At 38.5% G+C, this 19,045-nt stretch overlaps 1 protein-coding gene across 6 annotated transcripts in view; it reads right to left on the minus strand.

The window, feature by feature from the left end:
• Positions 1–1,648: 1,648 nt before the first annotated feature.
• SHPRH (SNF2 histone linker PHD RING helicase) overlaps positions 1,649–19,045 on the minus strand; it is a 36,112-nt gene continuing 18,715 nt past the window's right edge. For 5 of the 6 annotated variants that reach the window (XM_053382105.1, XM_053382104.1, XM_053382106.1 and 2 more), the window contains 16 exons: positions 17,871–17,959; positions 16,439–16,531; positions 15,787–15,894; positions 13,788–13,930; positions 12,860–13,033; positions 12,514–12,576; positions 11,957–12,182; positions 10,045–10,188; positions 9,703–9,804; positions 7,970–8,041; positions 6,866–7,054; positions 5,914–6,006; positions 5,533–5,619; positions 4,140–4,318; positions 3,532–3,612; positions 1,649–2,672 (listed from right to left, as the gene is read on the minus strand). In XM_053382105.1, the coding sequence (XP_053238080.1) occupies positions 2,576–2,672; positions 3,532–3,612; positions 4,140–4,318; positions 5,533–5,619; positions 5,914–6,006; positions 6,866–7,054; positions 7,970–8,041; positions 9,703–9,804; positions 10,045–10,188; positions 11,957–12,182; positions 12,514–12,576; positions 12,860–13,033; positions 13,788–13,930; positions 15,787–15,894; positions 16,439–16,531; positions 17,871–17,959 (1,940 nt within the window). In that variant the 3' untranslated portion in view covers positions 1,649–2,575. Of the gene's footprint in view, positions 2,673–3,531; positions 3,613–4,139; positions 4,319–5,532; positions 5,620–5,913; positions 6,007–6,865; positions 7,055–7,969; positions 8,042–9,702; positions 9,805–10,044; positions 10,189–11,956; positions 12,183–12,513; positions 12,577–12,859; positions 13,034–13,787; positions 13,931–15,786; positions 15,895–16,438; positions 16,532–17,870; positions 17,960–19,045 lie in introns of those variants that run through there. The other variant, XM_053382107.1, reaches the window with a different exon arrangement.

Consider the following 19,045-nt stretch of genomic DNA (forward strand, 5'->3'; position numbering starts at 1 on the left):
GATCTTAAAAATCTGTAACGAAGTCTAAAGCAGCTTAAAGATAGCTACATCCATCACCCCAATAAAGTGAGGCATCCATGTTTACATGCCATCCATGCACAAGCTTTAGCTCTAGCAACCAAAGGGAAACTGCCAAGCCTCTGAGCCTCAGGGAGGACTAACACTAAATCAAGGGCAACAATCATAAAACAACTCAGAATACGTCCCCAAAGTCTGCTTTGGAAAGATTAAGTGGCATGGGGTGGCATGGGATCTGCCAAATGGATTTATAATCCAGCGTTTTCTTCACAGAAAACCCATGCGTTACAGCACAATCCTTTACTTGTGTACTCAGAAGCCATTGAGTTCAATGGGGCTTTCTCTTAGATAGGTATATGATTACATCCTTAAGTAACTTATCCCCATTTTACAAGGGAAGAATAACAATCTGCAATATTTAGTAAAATATTAAGATACTAAATACAGATAGTAAAATAACACCTGTATATTTAAAAGAGCAGATCAGTCACCAGAATCTATTCTACAGGTGTGGCTAACATAAGAGTAACCAAGATTCTTAAGCCTAACAGCTCCATACAAAAACAAACAAACTCATATGGCTGATAAACACAGCGCACACCTCAATTATGTCTGTTCTGGGACCCTGCTCTCAATCTTTGGGCATTCCCAATAATCCCTGCTAACACGCTTTCTAGAGAAAGGGCATGGCTAAATGATGATTCATCTCCACTTTCCTAACAAACCCCAGTTCCATGGAACCAATGTTAAGAATTTTCAGGATAGGTTCATATGCTATCACAGTATTCTGCGATGGTATGTTGGTTTTGGTTAGGTCAGGGGTGGAGAACCTTTTTTAGTTCAAGGACCACAATCACTTTGGGGTAGGGGGAAGGACATGAGTGATGAATGGGGCCAAATGCAAAAGTAGGTGTAGCAATGCATGCAATTTTTAACTTTGTGCAGTACACACACTCACACACCTCTTTCTATCCTCCATCCACAGCAAGCAAAAGGCAGCTCAAAGATATGCATACCAGCAAGTAAAAACACTCAAGGGGTGTGGCCAGAATGTACTTGTGTGGTGTGGAGAGACCTTGAAGAGCCAGCCAATGAGACTTGGAGAGTTGTATTTGGTCCCCAGGACTGAAGTTAAGCGCTATTTGCAGGGAAATGAAGTTGGAATTGAGCCCTGTGTAAAAATATTATTCCTTCCACATGTGGATTCCACTTCAACCATCTTTCTGCTTAATAAGAGACCTCCAAGGTAGCAAATGATGAGTAAAGATTAAGGACAAACAAACACCTCCCACACACTCCAAAAGACAGTTGTGATTGATGGTAGCTCAGATGCTGCAGGAAGATGAGTATGCAAAATACCCATTTGAGAGGTGCCCTTGAAAGTGAAGGCCCAAGCAAGCCAGGAGGATGTTACTTCTAATATGCATTCCCATGTGAAGACATACTATGAAAAATTCCCTCTTAACAGGAGTATTTGTCTTCTCCACGAAGCTCTTGTTGAATCTCAGTGTTTCAACAATTTAATTTTTCAGTGTTGAAAACACATCTGTTAGCATTAACATTTGCCCTGTGATGTAATTCTGATAAGCTGCTAAACTGATTAATAGATATCAAGTGAGCTACACAAGAGGAAGCTTTACCAGTTTAATAGGATACAAGAATCCAAAATTTAAACAAGAATGTAAGAATGTTTAAAAATCTATCAAACAGATGTTTTCAGCTATTATTTCAAGACAAAAGATCATACAAAAGACATAATTTATCAAGAGAAGAGCAGACATTAACAGCAAACGTTTAAATATAAACAAGCAAATTATTTTCAGATTTCTATAACATAATATCACAGCATAAATAACTAGAAAATGATTACAAATGCCAAAGTGGTGTCTAAAAATAAGTAGCTAGGATTAACTGGTAAAACTTGCATGATAATATGTCAGCACCGCTAGAAGCCCTTTCTGAAAAAAGATTTGCTTACTCACTAACTTATTTTAGTAATTAATTCTAGGAATAAAATGAAGGCAAAAGAATTGCTTCATGATTTTCACACTCTTTTCTGCCATGCAAAGCTTTCTTTCCTCAATGTCTAGTCAAACACCTTAAGCAAACAAGTCTCATGTCGGTTTAGGAATGTCAGGGATAACTCAGATGTACATCAGAGTATGGATACTATCTACCCATACTCCTTGCTTTCAATGGCATGTGAATCCCCATCCATTTTCTGGCACAACTAGTCATACATTAAAAAAAGAAAATCACAAAACAAAAGCTGTACTGGGGTGTTCATGTTCTTTGGAAGTGCAAAGCTATACTTAATGTAGTGCTTGTGTAAAGTGCAAGTTTTCTTCTTAACAGAAATGTGCTGGAGAAATCCACAACCACATAACTTAGTGGAAACTGTTAAAAAGACTTATCAGTTCATGGAAGCCTAATAAGGGTGGGTGTTTAGTGACATCTACAGGAACCTCTGAACAGTTAGCTATTTCTGTTGTGTTGCTTAGAAAACAAGTAGGTTATGGCCCTCTTCTGGTCTCAAAAGAGCATGAAATCCATTGCTTCATTCAAGTTCTTCAGTTTCTGCTGAGAAAAGGTCTGCGAGATCAGCTACTGTTAACACAGAGGCCTCCGACTGCTTCATGGAAGAACTAGAGTGGCTTTGGGGGATGAGGGAACATCGGAGGGGAGAAGGGAAAAATACATTTTAAAATATGAGAAATATAGCTCACATCTACATTCATTAAATACAAGAGGCAGCTCTATTAAAGAGGTTGCAATGATCATGGTTGAAAAGGAGAGTCTCAAAAGCACAGCACTGGGTTTTAAAGGTGGACTAAGCTGTTTTAAAGGTGGACTAAGCTGTAAATTCACTCTGTCTTAATTTTGTTTGGAAAAATGTCCCCAAGCTCTTCAGTTCCAGTAGCCTGAAAATAATGCCAATGAGGAGTAAAGTTTGAACGTATGTGATGGCAAACCACCTCACTAGTTTTGATTATAGGGCTTTCTACATACATGAAAGATCTGGAAATACATACAAATCAAAAGGACAAAGAGAACCATTACCATAGGATGAGTTTATATCTAAGTGTGCATGCAGTTACTTACTGCCTAGGACTCAAATGTTTGATCCTTAGGGGAACTCTTCTGCTGTAGGGGTTTGATTTCCACAATACTTCAAAGGGCTTTATTTTGCTTGGGGAAAGCAATATTCTTTGGGCAACAAGCCCACTTGTTGCATTTGTGAGTACTGTGTAGAAATTCATAATCATTTGTGACTGCAGAAATATCACTTGCATAATGCCTCCCCTTGCACCATAATACATTTTTCTTAACATTTTTTTCTGGCTTCTAACACTATGCATATCTACTCAGAAGTAAGTCCTATTGAGTTCACTAGGACTTACTTACATAGCAGTAAGTGTCTAGGATTTCAGTTTCTATGTCTGGGGTAGCTGCCCTTGCAAATTTGAATACAAATTTGAAAAATGAAATATTGTATAGACAGGCTTTACTTACCTCCTTTCTACAGTTTTCAGCATTGTCTGCATTCTTTCTTCAATTGTTGCTTTGATTAAGAATCTATGAACAATTGTGGGCCTGATTTTTTTTTTCGGGAAAGAAAAGACTATTCAGCACACGTTGTTACACTTACAGGGATATCCCTTACAAGTTTACGCAGTAGATCACTTTGTTCAATGGGCTTACTCCCTAGAAAGGGAGTTTAGGATTACAGCCTTCATAGTCTTTATTGTTTACTCTATAATAGCTCCAACAACAAGCATGTGATGTGCATTATAAACCACTTATGTTTCAGAAAATGCTAGAATTATAATGTAGCTTTAGGACAATACTGGCTACAGAAATTTTGACAGGTGTTGACCAGCCAATGTCATTATGAGATTATTAGCAAGTGGTTGGTTCTGCTGGTACTTCCTGTTTCTACTGACCTGCCACTTACTCTCAATTTATTGCTGTAAGCTATGTGTAATCCTAATGCTGCATTTATTTAGTTAATTTATTTCATAGAATTTATATACCATTTAACTGTAGAAAACCTCAGAGTGGTTATACATACACTGCATTCAGTGGCAGTTAGGTGAGCCCAAAACAGTTTTGATCCTTACTTAGTTTGCCCAATGCGATGCACTCTGCCAATGGCCTGTAGCTCATGTGCTGGATTCAAGATAGGTTCTACTAGGAGGACATGTGTTGCCTCAATAATATTCAATCCATTCGAGCCAGTGTGGAGAGGCAATAACAATATGTTGATCTTGGGATCATACTTAAATGCAGATAGATTTTCCTGAAAGGCAAAATAAAGAATAATATTCAAAACTTCATCAGCTCCCTGTATATTTAAGAACAAATTCAGTTGCTATAAAGTGTGACAGACCAGTGACACTTGAATCCTAAATTCTTTACAGAGTGGACCTGAGAGGTAATGGATCACACATAACTCGAGAATACTTAGGGCTGGTGCACATACATCAATAACTCTCTCCTGTTAACAATGACTATAACTATTCCTTCCCTTGCAGCTCTGGAAGAATAATTTTCCCTCCTCACTTCCCTGCGGTTAAGCAGCTCATCACCACTGCAGCAAAGGACCTGAAGATAGTCAGAAGGGGTTTCAAAGCTTGCATGAAATGGAACCCTTAGCCACTGTTAACTTCACAGCAGCAATGAACATGAACAATGGGTGATTAAATTTTAATCCCACGTTATAAACCAAAATTGGCTCCCTAAGCAGACACATGACTAATTAAAATCACTGTAAATAATTAAAACACAATAAACAGTCTTAGGCTAGATGTGATGTGAGAGTGTTGAGACAGAGAGAGCAGGTGTGCACTACACCTGAGCACAGGTATGCGGGAAGGGTGCCTGGGCATGAAGTACAGCTGCAGATGTATTCAGGCATGATAGAGGGCTGCCTGGCTGCTGCCTCCTTTCTTTCTGATGACCTCAGAGATTAAATGTGCTAGGTGGGCATGAGGGGGCTTTTCAGATGGAGCTTGGTCCAGACACAATTTGGGGGGAGGGTGTTTACATGCACATTCCTGAGTTATTTTGACTTGCTTAGCTGCAATTAACAGGGAGTGGGCATTATCTTTCTAGTAGCTCTGAAATTAGCCTAGCTCTCTGACAGTTTAATTCTTTTTATTTTTGCGCCAAGCAAGTGCTAGGTGCTATCAGCTCAAATACAATGTCACATTCTTCTGATTATTCCTTCAGCACAAGCATTTCAGCTTGCCAGATGGAACAATCTTCCCTGTTCTCCCTACCTCCTAGTCCTGGGAATTTGCCTGCCCCCCCCCCAATTTTGGGGGCATAGGAGGAAGCTCCGTTGTGCAAGCAGAAACCCTTGAGCAGGGCTTCTGCTAATGGGACTTGTTAGGTGAATCCTGTCTCTCAATATATTCCGGCAGACGTCTGTCCTCTGAAATCCTCATAATGATACTCTCAAGACAAAGCAAAGGATTAGATTACAATCAGTGAGCAGTTGAAGAAACATACCTGAAATTTGTTAATTCCATTGATTTGAGCAAACTCCATGCTATTATCATATAGCGCTTTTGCAATGATATCGAGCACATCTTGCCACTATAAAATAAAAAAGATATTTCCATATTACAAACAAGATGGTACTTATCAGAGCACCCAGCATCTAAAATAGGTGGGAAGAAAACTAGAAGATACACTTTCCCATGTATCCTAATTTCATCTTAACTTAAAATTATCTTCATTAGCTATACCATCATCCAATCCAAACAGCTTTGAGGTTTGTGTGTGTGCATTTACAATTGAGCAGTAAACAAAATGTATGAAATAAACAATCTAGCTATATACCACCTTTTGAATAATGTACGTTTTAATTATTAAAACTTTTAGATATACCGTTGAGAAAACTAGGGATTTGGCTCCTGGATCTTTGAACTGGATTTTCTTTAGAGTCCTGACCACAGCTTCCACTTTGGTGGAGTGACTTCCCTTTGAAAAAGAAGAAATTGAAGATTATGTTTCCTTTATATAGTTCACATCTGATTAAAGTCATTCAGTAACACTGTGTGTTGATATGTTTGTTTACATAAATATATACAGTGAAATTTGCCATAAATGATTTCCATAAAGAAATCTATCCTATTTTTAAAAGTTATGTATAAACTTTGTAAGCATTTCGCAAAAATGTTATTCAAATAGAAGTTCCTCCATGTGATTTTTTTTTTTTAATTAAAAGTAATTAGTTGCGGACTGAGGTGCAGTGGAGCACAAGGTGTGAGTGGAGTGGGCACACGTAAAGTAACACAAAATAAGACACAGGACAGCAGTACTGGGATTAAATGAGACCACAACTTTTAATGACTACAGATGTAAGAAGGTTTTGGTGTAGGCATTGGGTGTGTATATTGAAATCCAATCAGCCCAATGGCTGGTTGATGGTTGGAGGGTATTTGGGGCTTGGCACTATAAATATCAACAGATTAATCAGTATGTTCTGCTATCTAAAGAACTATAAACTTCACAAAATCAAATTCAACTACCAGCAAGTTCCAGTGATTATTCTCAGTGATTAAAAGGGTTTTTTTTAAAAAACGGACTGCTGCCATTTATTTATTCAGAACATTTGTTGAATGTTTGAAGTCCTTGGGTGGTTTACAGAAAATTCAGTTCAAACATAAACATACTAAAACATTAAAAATCAGTCATTTGGTTTCCCTCCTAAAAATCTAGGTTTGTTGCCAGTCAGCATGGCATCTAAACTTTCTTCCAAGTAAGAAAAATGTAAATACTCTTACAGGATTAGAAACTTGTATCAATATAAAAAGTTCCCATCTGTATGACAGTTTACCTTCACAGGTATATCATCTTCTTGGTTTGCTGCCTCTGCAGTGAAGACATAGGAGATTTCTTTATGTGATGTTGTTTGTCTGCAGATGGCACACTTGATTGAACTTCTGCGGGTGCCAACACTGTACTGTTCTATAATAATAGCTATACATTCATTGCAGAAGCAATGTCCACATGTCAACACTGCCCACTAGAGGGAGAAATAACAGCAAGTAAGTGCAAAGACATATGTGATGTTGGAGTTCACATGCAAACATGACAATGCATTAGAACTAAGTAGAAATTTGTAATTTTTAAACATTCGAATTTAAATTCCATGAAGAAATCCATCTACAATGCTGGTTGCAATTAATATGTACACATTACTTAAGGATACTAAAGGCATGAATCAGGGAAGAAGCCATTAGTGATGCTGCTACCCCATACTGTACACTGATCTCTGGAATAATCAGAAAAATCTCTCATATCTCTCTATCTATCTCTATAAATCTATATACAGTTCTACTTTGGTTGTCAAACGGCTTGGCTACCGAACAAATCAGCTCCCGAATGCCACAAACCCGGAAGTGAGTGTTCCGGTTTGCAAACGTTTTTTGGAAGTCAAACAGCCAACGGAGCTTCCGCGGCTTTTGATTGAGTGCAGGAAGCTCCTGCAGCCAATCAGAAGCCACGCCTTAGTTTCTGAACCATTCTGGGAGTCAAACAGACTGCTGGAATGTATTAAGTTTGACAACCAAGGCACCACTGTATCTGTATCTCTATCTACATCCATATCCATCTATCTATCTACCTACCTACCTACACACAAGGAGCTTTTGATTATAAAGTCAAAAGAAAGGTAAAAAACAAGGAGTTAGTGAAATGGATATAATTACAAATAGAGCATAAAAACACAACTTAAACCAATCTGGACCCTGTCATCAACATCAAGGGCCCTTCAGGTGTCTCTTCCGAAAGAAGTCCAGAGGGTGGCAACACAAGAACGGGCCTTTTCTGTGGTGGTTCTCTGTGGAATGCTCTCCCCAGGGAAGTTTGGTTGGCACTAACTTTAAAAATATGAAATCTTAAGATCCTCTACAGAAAAATCCATAGGTGAACTTCTTACCTGTTTTCCCAGTTGCCGTGCACAAATTGGACATGGCTCTGGATTCACTCCTCCAGTTGTTTTATCCTGAGACTATGGAAGTATTAAAGAAAACATTTTGGGTGAGCGAGTAAAAGTAAATTAATACTTAAAGTAATCTTACAAATGATTTGAAGCTGGAACAACTTTAAAGCCTGGTAAGTTTGGCAATTCATTATATAGGACCTGTTTGTAAGTATGTTAAAAATAAATCAATACCTGGAAAAATAAAAGCAATAGCTTGGATTCAAAGACTCATGTGTGTGTTAGTGCTATCCAGGTGTTCTTGTGCAAGCTTGTGGAAGACATCTTGCAGTGCAGTACCATAATTTACTTGGGATTACATTATTACAGTATAAGAAACATACAATACAAGCTGTAGCATACAAACTCCATTAATAAACTTGTGCAAAAAGAAAAATCTTTCCTGAATTGGGGTTACTTTCTCATGCTATGCCCTCTCTCTCTCTCTCTCTCTCTCTCTCTCTCTCTCTCTCGGTCAACAGCCCTTCTGTAACCAGAAGGGCATATTTGGATTCAAGCCAGTATTTTTCAGGAGTTATAAAACTAAAAGAGAAAATGCTGTCTGAGATTCAGTGATCCGCTTTAGGATTTCTATGAGAGATATTGCTTAAAAAGAATTGTTTAAAGCACTATGGTTGATGAATGCAAACAACTCCATGGAAAACTTCCAAGAGGCAAACGGGGGGCGGGGGTAATTCTGAGTCATGATTTTAAAATACAATCCAGACAATTTTAGGTGTGTCCATGAGCTTGTACAAGCCCAGTGGGACTTCTGTCTTTTTTATCATTTAGGCAACAGCCTGCTTCAGTATTTCAAACTGGTTTTGAAACTTCCCTGAGAATTAGCTAGCTATGTAGTATGGTAAATTCATGTATATAAGAGAGGGAGAGAATGAATTCATTTTGTGCAAAAAATGGCTTGCATAGTTCTCATAACTATGATCTAAAAATTACAAAGCTGGCATTTAAGGAAGAATGAGATTTTTCCTTTTGTTTAATTAGAGCAGTTTGCAGTGATTCAAATCAGCAGAAAGTCCCAGTTATGTGAAGGTTAGCAACTTGTATACAGTGGACGCTCGGGTTATGTTACCTTCGGGTAACGTAACTTTCGGGTTGTGAATGCGACAAACCTGGAAGTGTATACTTCCGGGTTTTGCTGAGCACACATGCGCAGAAGCGCTCTACGCACCTTGTGCATGCACAGAAGTGCTCAACTGCACCACACACGTGCACAGAAATGGTGCATCTACTTAAGTAATTTTCGGGGTGCGAACAGACACCTGGAACGAATTAGGTTCGTGTCTGGAGGGTCCACTGTATAATTTAGAGCTATGAAGCACAGTCTGGAAGGTATCCTGCTGCTTGACATAGCTATACAAACATCTGCAATAAGTATCTACAGCTATTTAAGGAGTCATAGTTTTGAGTCTATCCTGTACCCTTTAAATCCATAGTGGACATACTTGAAAGAATGAGGTAAAATCTGCAGAACCTCAGCACAGCTTTTCTTGTCTCAGCTCCAAGAATCTCTTTGAGGACAATGCCAATGCAAAGTAGGAATCCCTGTTCCCTCATTTCTTTCTTTTAGATATTCAAACAATACGAGGGAAGATTAAAGAGAAAATCCTATCTACAATGTAATAGAGGGTTCCACGTGAATGTAACTTGGAAATGGTGCAAGTCAACCTTACCTTTTCCAAATTAGTGAGGTAGAGGAGCTGGCCCAGTTTCTTCTGAAGCTGTGATTTGGCAACTGCTTTGTCGTTCAGGAGTTTCACTCGATTTTGTTCTACCTAGAAAAGAAATGTAATCATTCAGTGATCATTAAGGCAATCTCTAGATATAATACAATAAACACATAATCCTGGTGTGCAAGTTATATCTAGTCCCAAAACAATGAAGAGATGCTACAAAAAGAACATTCAACAAACAGCAGGACTGAGGTTTTAAAGTCCTGTTTAGTGGCAAGCAGCAGTCCCAAATGGTGGCTTAATCAGCACTACTGTATTTCAGATACAATGCAATCTTGTCACCTCATGCGGCTCAATTATGTGAAGAACAGGGTGGTTGGGTTTTGGCTCTTCCGGATGACGCACTCTAAACCGTTCTGTAGCCATGGCAAGCTCATCAATGGCAGACACGTGATCTCGGAGGACCATCCAATATTCATGAAGCAGCTGAAGGGAAGATAAAAAGATAATCAGCAGCAGCACAGTAGGCTGTTGTTAACAAATAATTCTGTGTCCCAGCACTAAGGATTTCAAAATAACACCAACAGAAAAAAATCTAATGGAAAATTACAGCTTTGCACTGTAAAATTACTGTACTTTGTAGTGCAAAACATATGCATACCCACCCACACAGGTACACAGAAGTAAGTTACAGTAAACTAGAAATTCTGTGTTGGCTATGAGTGGGAAAACCAGCTATTTTCGCAAAACTAAGCACACTTCAGTATGCACAATTCCTGGTTGTTATTGCTTTTAAAGGGTCCAAAGACAGAATAAAAAGCCTGCTTTCACAAAATAACTTGAAACATAGCCAAACTAGAGAAAATATAAGTCAATATTTTAAAGGTACAGTACTCTTAGCACATATATCATGTATATATCATTACAATGACCTAGGGAAGTAAGCCTGTATTATTATCATCCCCAAATTGCAGCTATGGATCCAATGCTGTGACACTACCTCTTGCCTAAAGACTACTTAATTTCTGCCTAAAATGAGACTTAACCTACAGCTTCCTAGTTTACAATTCATTCTCTTAGCCAACAGCTATAGTTTGAGGAATAAAGAACTATATCAACTTAAAAATGCCTTCACAGGAATCAATTTTCAGTTTTTAAATGCTGCTGCCATGCAGCACAGAATACGAGGCCTTGGTAGAGTTACCAGGTACAGTACTGCAAAGACTACATAGCCAATTGAAAGTTTACTAGTACTTTACAGATGGAAGATACAAATGCACAGCCTTTTTTGTCACTGGTAACAGGTCTCCATATGTGTCCTCAAAGCAACCATATGTGAAGAGACAATTTGTTCCCCACTAGCAACACTAGAAGGACATTAATGTCATAAATGGCTGATTAGCACCAGTAATTTGACTGCCTGAATGACAAAGCCTTCATCCTGCACTTAAGGGTTGAGACATGAGCAATGAAGAGCTGGGAATGACATTTCAAAATGAGCCCTTTAGTTTAGAGAAAACTGCTTTGGGAACATCTATAACAAAGAGCTCTGTGGCACATTAACCATTTTGTTGTGGCATACCCTTTCATTAATCAGAGCAGAACCTTTTGAATATATGTTACCCAACATATTTAGTTACATATTTACCCACTGAGATCATTTACATTATGTGCATCTCCACACAAATGAAAACAACTGTGAACAGTGAAGTCAAAAGATTATGAAATGCAAGGGGTCATGGTGGCTTGTGACAATTGCCTAACACAGCAATAAGAATATACATACTGATCACACATATGAAATGTTGTGGTTGTATGTGCTATGTATTATTACCATCCTTATTCTTTATTGAATAAATTATCATTGTATGAAATGATTATCTGTTAGGTAAAAGTTAAAGGTAAAGGACCCCTAGATGGTATGCTTTGGAACTGCTAGGTTGGGAGAAGCTGGGACAGAGCAATGGGAGCTCACCCCGTCGCACAGATTCGAACCGCCAACCTTCTGATCAGCCAGCCCAAGAGGCTCAGTGGTTTAGACCACAGCGCCACCATTATATATTGCTGTTTTATGACTCTTGTCATTATAATTCTTGTAAGCAGCTTTAAGCATGCTTTTGTGGAAAGGAGGTTTACAAATAAATCAATCGCTATGACTGTTATGCATGAGTTGTCTATATGCATATCAACCAAACAACTTAAAATGCTCCTTATGTTCTGAACTTTTCACCATGATTTCTTCTGGCTGTTGTACCTTATATTCCTTTTTCCATGCTTCAAAAAGTTCCAAGAAGATGCTGCCCTCTTCAATTGCCTTGGCATCTATTCGATGAGCTTTGGCAAAAGACAGTATAGCTTTCAAAGAGCGCTCAGTTTCACTTGCTGCCCAGAGACCTCTGCTTGTGGTAGGTAAGCGGTCATCAACCAGACCGTCTTCATCTTCTATCATTTCTTCAAAGATTGCCATCTGTCCCTTTACACTTAAATAATGTAGAAGAATTATAGTCGTCATCATATCTGAAGTCCGTATGAATCTTAATGAAATCAAAGATAATAGGCAAACAAACACTACAGTGCTTGATATAGTGACCTTATTTTAAAACTTATACCAATTCTCCTCACAAGAACACAGTGAAAGAGAACATAATTCACCTGAGTTTCACACTCCCAAGAGGTGGAGCAGCTCTCAAAGAGAAGGAACCTTGTTTCTATCCAGAAAGGATATAGAAGGTCACAGCAGAAACTGCTTTCTGATCAATGAAAGAAGTTTGCTTTCATCACAAGTGCACAAAAAGGGAGAAAATCACTTACGTATGGGAGAAGAGCTTTGACTCATATTCTGTGAACAATTCATCAGCCTTACAGAAGACACAGCTGGAATACAAGATATTACAAAGAGAACCATTTAGAAGATCAATAAACAATTAAATTTTCCAAAGTTTGGTATCAGTATTCTTTCAATTAATAAAAAGATTTGGAAACTAACCCCACTGAGATGCCTAATAAGAAATATAACATGAGAATCAGAAAAATATATTTAGGTTTTTAAAAACTCAACAGGATCCATGCACACACAGTTGTGGGATATGTGTCTCATTATTAGAAGAAATGCTAATTGGAATCCCAGTGACAGAGGTCTAGGTGTTTTCACACCTACTTGTTTAGGGGCAACCTCACAGGGCGCAGATGGCAGATAGTGGCAGCCTCGATAACCTCTTTGGAAGGAGGGCCCTCCAGTTTTTTCACAGCCTCTCTCACACGTTTCTGGAATTTCTTTACTTCTTCCATTTGAGTTGTGAGCAGGTACTGAAGGCCTCTGCAGTCACGGAATCTAGCAAAAACAGGAAAAGTCAAAACTTTATTTTGAAATCACTGGATTGACTCACGGCCCATATACTGTATGCAACTTCTTCTGGCTGAATGGCATGAGGATACAAACCTTACTTCAAATTTTTATCAGGGGAACATTCAGAACTGGCTATGTGGCTAACAGCTTGCAAACCATTTCTGCTTTTGACTTTTGGCAGAATGCAGAGCGATCTCTGTGAGTAGCCTATAAGTGAGGTAATGTGCCTATACAAGACAATTGCAGTTTTCTGAAAAGGCAAGTCAATGTAGAGCATGCACCAATATATACTTTTAAGCAATCTGACACTCCCAAAGTGGGAGAACAATTGCCAGTGACCAAGCTGATATTTTAAAATATACATACAATTCTACTTATTCCTAGAAAATGGTGCTTTAAGAGTGAAATGATGTAATTTTTTTTTAAAAAATGTTACGCTCCAGAGCAAAAATAATTGCTAAAGAGATGAATGAATCCATAGACTATTATCTCAAACATAAAAATACACCTAATGCACAACTAAGATTTAAATCAACATAAAAGGGAACAGAAGACATACATTTTTGAAAACCAAAGTTGTATTTGGATACATACATCGCTTGAAGCATTTTCAAATTTTAAATGATAGCCCAGATGTTTGCAAGCAAGCAGTGCCTGGGGCATGGTGTATGAGCTGTCACAAACTGAGTAAAACTTGAGAATTATGATAAGGAACATTACTTTGTAGCTGCTGACTTACTTGTCTGCCATAGAGAGTTTATTAGTTTGTTGTTTGTAATTGCTAGTAAGATCATTTTGCACCCGTTGAACAAGCTCCTCATCAATAGCATATTGTATTGCTGACTGGATCACATCCAACCACCAAGGTGAATTGGAGCGCATCTAGGTGCAGAAAATAGGCCCATAAATACATGTGCCACATCTTGTGTGATAAAAAGACATGCCTGAGAAACACACACTTCCTTGTGACTAAATACAAGACCAGCAGCTTTCCCCCAGGTAAATTCTGACACACTGCAGTCAGCTTAGATAACTTCAAAACTGATTTTTAAATATAAACAATTGTTTAAGTATTTTCTGTTACTCTGTTTACCTATTTTTTGTAGCATTTAAGACAGCGAGAGACAAATCAGTAGCTAGATTTAACAATGAAAAATAAATGAGGAATATTTGAAACTGTGGAAACAGTGCAATTAGGTGAGCATATCTCTTTAATGACATGAGTACTTCCCCCCTTTCTTCATATGTTACACGCCAAAATGAGGCTTAAAAGAGAAAGGCCTATTGTAGTGAATTATTTCCTAAGGTCTTCCTTAAGGAGCTACATTTTAAAAACTGACATATTTTTGTCTTAAAGTTATTTTGCTTCTTAGAAAGAAAAGCAAGTCTCATCTGCAGAACTGCTTTTTATTAGTTTTAGAGAAACAAAGCATCTCCAAGTGAAACACTATTTGTTTAAGGATTACAGAAATGACACCACCCTTGATCTTGCTGTTCCACACCTGGTATAAGCGACTGCTCAACTCACATTTGAAGAAACGAATGCAAATGTGATTCACAGTGGATGCGTTTGGATGTTAAAATAAACCTTGGTTTAGAGTGTTGTGAATGAGCATATGTGTCAGAAACTCGTACTCTCCCCTCCAATGCAAAGAGGAGGAAAGAGCTGGCTTCTTTTAAACTAGCAACTTGTCAGTTTGAATTAAACAAGATGCCAGGGATAAGCAAAAAGGGAAGTGAAACCTTCTGAACTCCTTGTGGCCATGCCAAGGCAGAAGAGGAATTGTGTGCAAGCCCCAGGCTCATTCACATCACAGAGTTATGCCTGAACATAGCCATCAGTGTTCATTATCATCCCAGCGCATAATGTGTCTCGTAGAGTGCAGAGCAGTGTCAGACTGGACTCAGAAGGATCAGCCATGAGCTTCAGCCAATCATGCTCTTTTGTCCATTGTCAAGTGTGAAGTAAATTAGCCTAAGATGGAATGAGCTCCTTGGAGGAACAGAAAAAATCTGTGATAAAGAAAAATTGCTTTATCTATTTTATTTGGGCAGGCCCAAAGTTTTATAACATTTGCACGTACTGAAGCTGTTAACTTGTATATTCACAGGTCAATTCATGCATCTTAAATGTTTACGGACAGGATTGAGGCAGAGAGAAACATGAACATACATTATTCCGTGGAAACTCTGTGGAAGAACAATGCATTGGTTCTATCTAAAACTGGTATGCACATTTTAATTCACATAACAGGACTTTGCCTTACTCTCCTCCCTCCCTCCCTGCACCCACAAAAATCTGCTCTGGAGCAGACTTCTGAAGGCACGAGTGGGGCTGCAGGGAGCAGGAGAACCACAGAGAGTCCTGTTGTATGGGCAGAAACTCCATTTCTGATCCACCTTGTTGCAGTAGGGAATCTTTTCATGGGCACATTTTTAGAGATTTACAGTGGTACCTCAGGTTACATATGCTTCAGGTTACAGACTCCGCTAACCCAGAAATATTACCTCGGGTTAAGTACTTTGCTTCAGGATGAGAACAGAAATCGTGCTCCAGCGGCACGGCGGCAGCAGGAGGCCCCATTAGCTAAAGTGGTGCTTCAGGTTAAGAACAGTTTCAGGTTAAGTACGGACCTCCAGAACGAATTAAGTACTTAACCTGAGGTACCACTGTATACAAATCCCACATATCTCACATATCATCAAAAAGTAAGTAAAAAATATTACTAAAATCTTACTTTCTTCTGGAGTTCATGGATTGTCTGTAGCACTGGTTGTAAAGCCTGGTGGGCTTCAGAAACTTCTGCATTTGATTTGCTCATATAATGTTGACGGAGTTGCTCACACTGTTTTTTAAATGATAGAGAGAGAAAGACACCAAACACTGAAATACTTACAACATTGTTAGTTAATAGTTGATACATTATTATCAGTGAATGTAGATGAAATAGAATACTATGTTTTTTAGAAGAGTGTTAGGCCCCTTTTAATTACTTTCACTCTTCACTTTCACTTTTCAACTTCACAACCATAAACTCTTTCTATTATTATTAATAGCCCAGCACAGTTAGTGGAGGTTTGAGAAGAAATGCATTAACTCTACAACAATAGCCAGGATAAGGTTATGAAGAAGTTAAGCACAGCAGTCTCCATAAGGAAACTATTCATTTGTTCTTGCAGCTTGTTACTGACAGTTGTGACCTTGAAAGTGCACTACAGCTGCATCTGGAAAGATATGGCAAACATGGAATTTCCTTACATTTGACCTTAGGATTGTAAGCATTTCTGTAAGAGGCCTCGAAGCTATCCTGTAACAAATTACATTCTTTTATAAATTCTTTTGCAGGAAGTATTCCTAAACACACCGACGTGCACACAGTGTACAATCACCTCTTCTTGAAGCCTGCTATCGCGCAAAGTGGGTGATATCCCAGGATGCTTTCCTGCCAGAAGCTCCATCAGGTTGTGCGTAGAATGAAGTCTCTGCGTTTGTCAATACACAAGGCAGCAGTGATTAAGTTTGACGTATGGTGACAATTACGAACAAAAAGCAGTTTAAATTGGCAGTAGAATCCCCACAGAAACATGAATACACTACCACACAGAACTACCGTATATACTCGTGTATAAGCTGACTTTTTCAGTACATTTTTTAATGCTGAAAAAGCCCCCCATGGCTTATACTCAAGTGAGGGTCCCACCCGAGTGCATTTACGACAGTGGCAAAAGTGGAGGAGCACCCTAGGTAGGCAGGGGTACGGGAGGGGCTGGGGGGGGAGAGTTTGTGGTGTGGTGAACCAACTTATACTCGAGTCAATAAGTTTCCCCAGTTTTTGAGGTAAAATAAGGTGCCTCGGCTTATATTCGGGTCAGCTTATACTCGTGTATATACGGTAAATAATCTTCTACCCATATCTCAAAGTTATGGCAGTATACACTTATTCATGTTATACAAAAAAGAACAGTACAGGTGACTCCCCATTTATGTGGGGGTTACATTCCGAACCCCAGTGCACATACGTGAAATTGTGTAAGCAGCCTTCGAAGATTTAAAAAACAGCTGAGTGTCATGTCTTGTACAGTACTTTGAAAAGCTCTCTGCAAAATCTATGTGGGCAAGTAGGGTCAAAAACATTCTGAAATTATGTGTTTGGCTGGTGGGCATCTCTGTCCCACTGTTAAACTTGGTCCACTGGCCAGACCCTGTTCTCTACTCCTGTAACAGTGTAATAAACTGACTCCTGTACCTTATAGAACTATAGGTGCCCACAGGTATTCCATAGTGAGGCTTTAAAAAAACAACACCATCACCAGCTGAAAGGCCTAGCTCACTGTTTACATTGTTCATCTGGTACCATAGATTGAGTATTACTGTTCACAATATTTATATCCTGGTCTTCCATACTTCCAGAGTGCTTAACAATGATGAGATCCTTGTGAAGAAATCATAGTTTTTACTGGCAGTATACACACTAGTTGCAACCCAATGCTTGTCTAGCACCTGCCTATTCATATGTGAAGTTGGATGTAACACTATTTCAAAGAGGAATTAGTTTTCCTCTTATGGATAGATTGAACTAAACTGATGCAAAATATAAGCTGGTTCCTAAATATCAGAATATATGCCTGGTGACAATGATGATTTTTGAAAGTTGACAACATTACCAGGTCTCTCTTCGCAAAAGAGGTTGGTACTTGATGGCTGATCAGGTGATCAATCTTTTAGCTCATGAACAGACATAAAAGCCAAGAAAAAGGCAAAAAAAGTTCCACAAAATTTCTGTACTAGTTTAAAGAGTGCCTTCAGAGATTATGCACATACTTGCAATGAATCTGTTTTGAGCTTCTCTTTGTGCTCTTCAGAGGAACGCAGCACCTCTCGATACATATCTGCTGCCAATGCATATTCACCTGAAAAATTAGCATATTTCAGATTGGAGTATTGGGATTTCTGTCTTTCAAATGTCTAATTACCTACAACTGTACACGCAGTGCCATCAGGATTTCTTAGTAAGCACTTTAATTAGAGACATCTATGCTGAATAAACAAATTATAACTGAAAAGGAGTTGGAAAATAAATTTCCAACTGTGAAAACAAAGCTAAAACACAGAATTCTACTACTACCACCGTGATTTTTCATTCCAGGGAAGTAGAAGCAATGAGAACCCTCTACCCACCCAGGAAATGGAAGATACAGACACTTTCTATGTCTGTTCCCAAACAGAAATAATTCCCTATTTCCAACACTTAGAAACATCACTGTAAAGTATTATATTAAATTGTTTGGCTATTTACATATGGAAGCTTGACAGAGACAGACCGGCAAACATATTGTAGCATTAAGATCAAAACAGTAAAATTGTGTATGCAGCCACTGATAAAGTTAGCATATTTTTAAAATGTTGTAAAAAATATTTTTTGAGATAAGAAATATAAAATAAAACTATATAGTCACTATTCCCTGTTAGATTCAAGTACTTCTTATGCTGATCCAGAGTTGTGTGCTGGGTCACCAGACTTTTGAGTGGGCCTGTAAAACTGCCCTCCTCTTTGCTGACTGCTTTAAAAAGGCATGCAAGTATTTCCTCAAGTGCCATCTTAATTTCTGATTAAATTTCTCTTCCTGCATCTTGGTGTACCAAGTCTACCTTGAAGTAATATTTCAGCGACTTACACCTCCTAACCTTCCACAGACTTACAATTCTGCAGCTTTGCTTGCAGCTATAGTACAAATGTCATTTCTTGAGTATCCTGAACATACACATTTTCCTTTAGGATTTACCAGTAACTCTACTAAAAAAATGCCTAAACACCTGGGCTGGTACTTAACTATTTAAGAAACAACCAACAGATTCCACAACTAGCCCAATTTAGTTTGGTGCTCAGAGCCAAGGGATATTCGTAGTTAGTAAGTGGCTAGATTACAGAGGCTTATATTTTGACTAGAGGAAACTGAGGCAAAACAAATCAGCCCTTTGGATTTAGTCTGAATTAA

Source organism: Podarcis raffonei, chromosome 3 (genome assembly GCF_027172205.1).
Source record: "Podarcis raffonei isolate rPodRaf1 chromosome 3, rPodRaf1.pri, whole genome shotgun sequence".
Taxonomy (NCBI): Eukaryota; Metazoa; Chordata; class Lepidosauria; order Squamata; family Lacertidae; genus Podarcis; species Podarcis raffonei.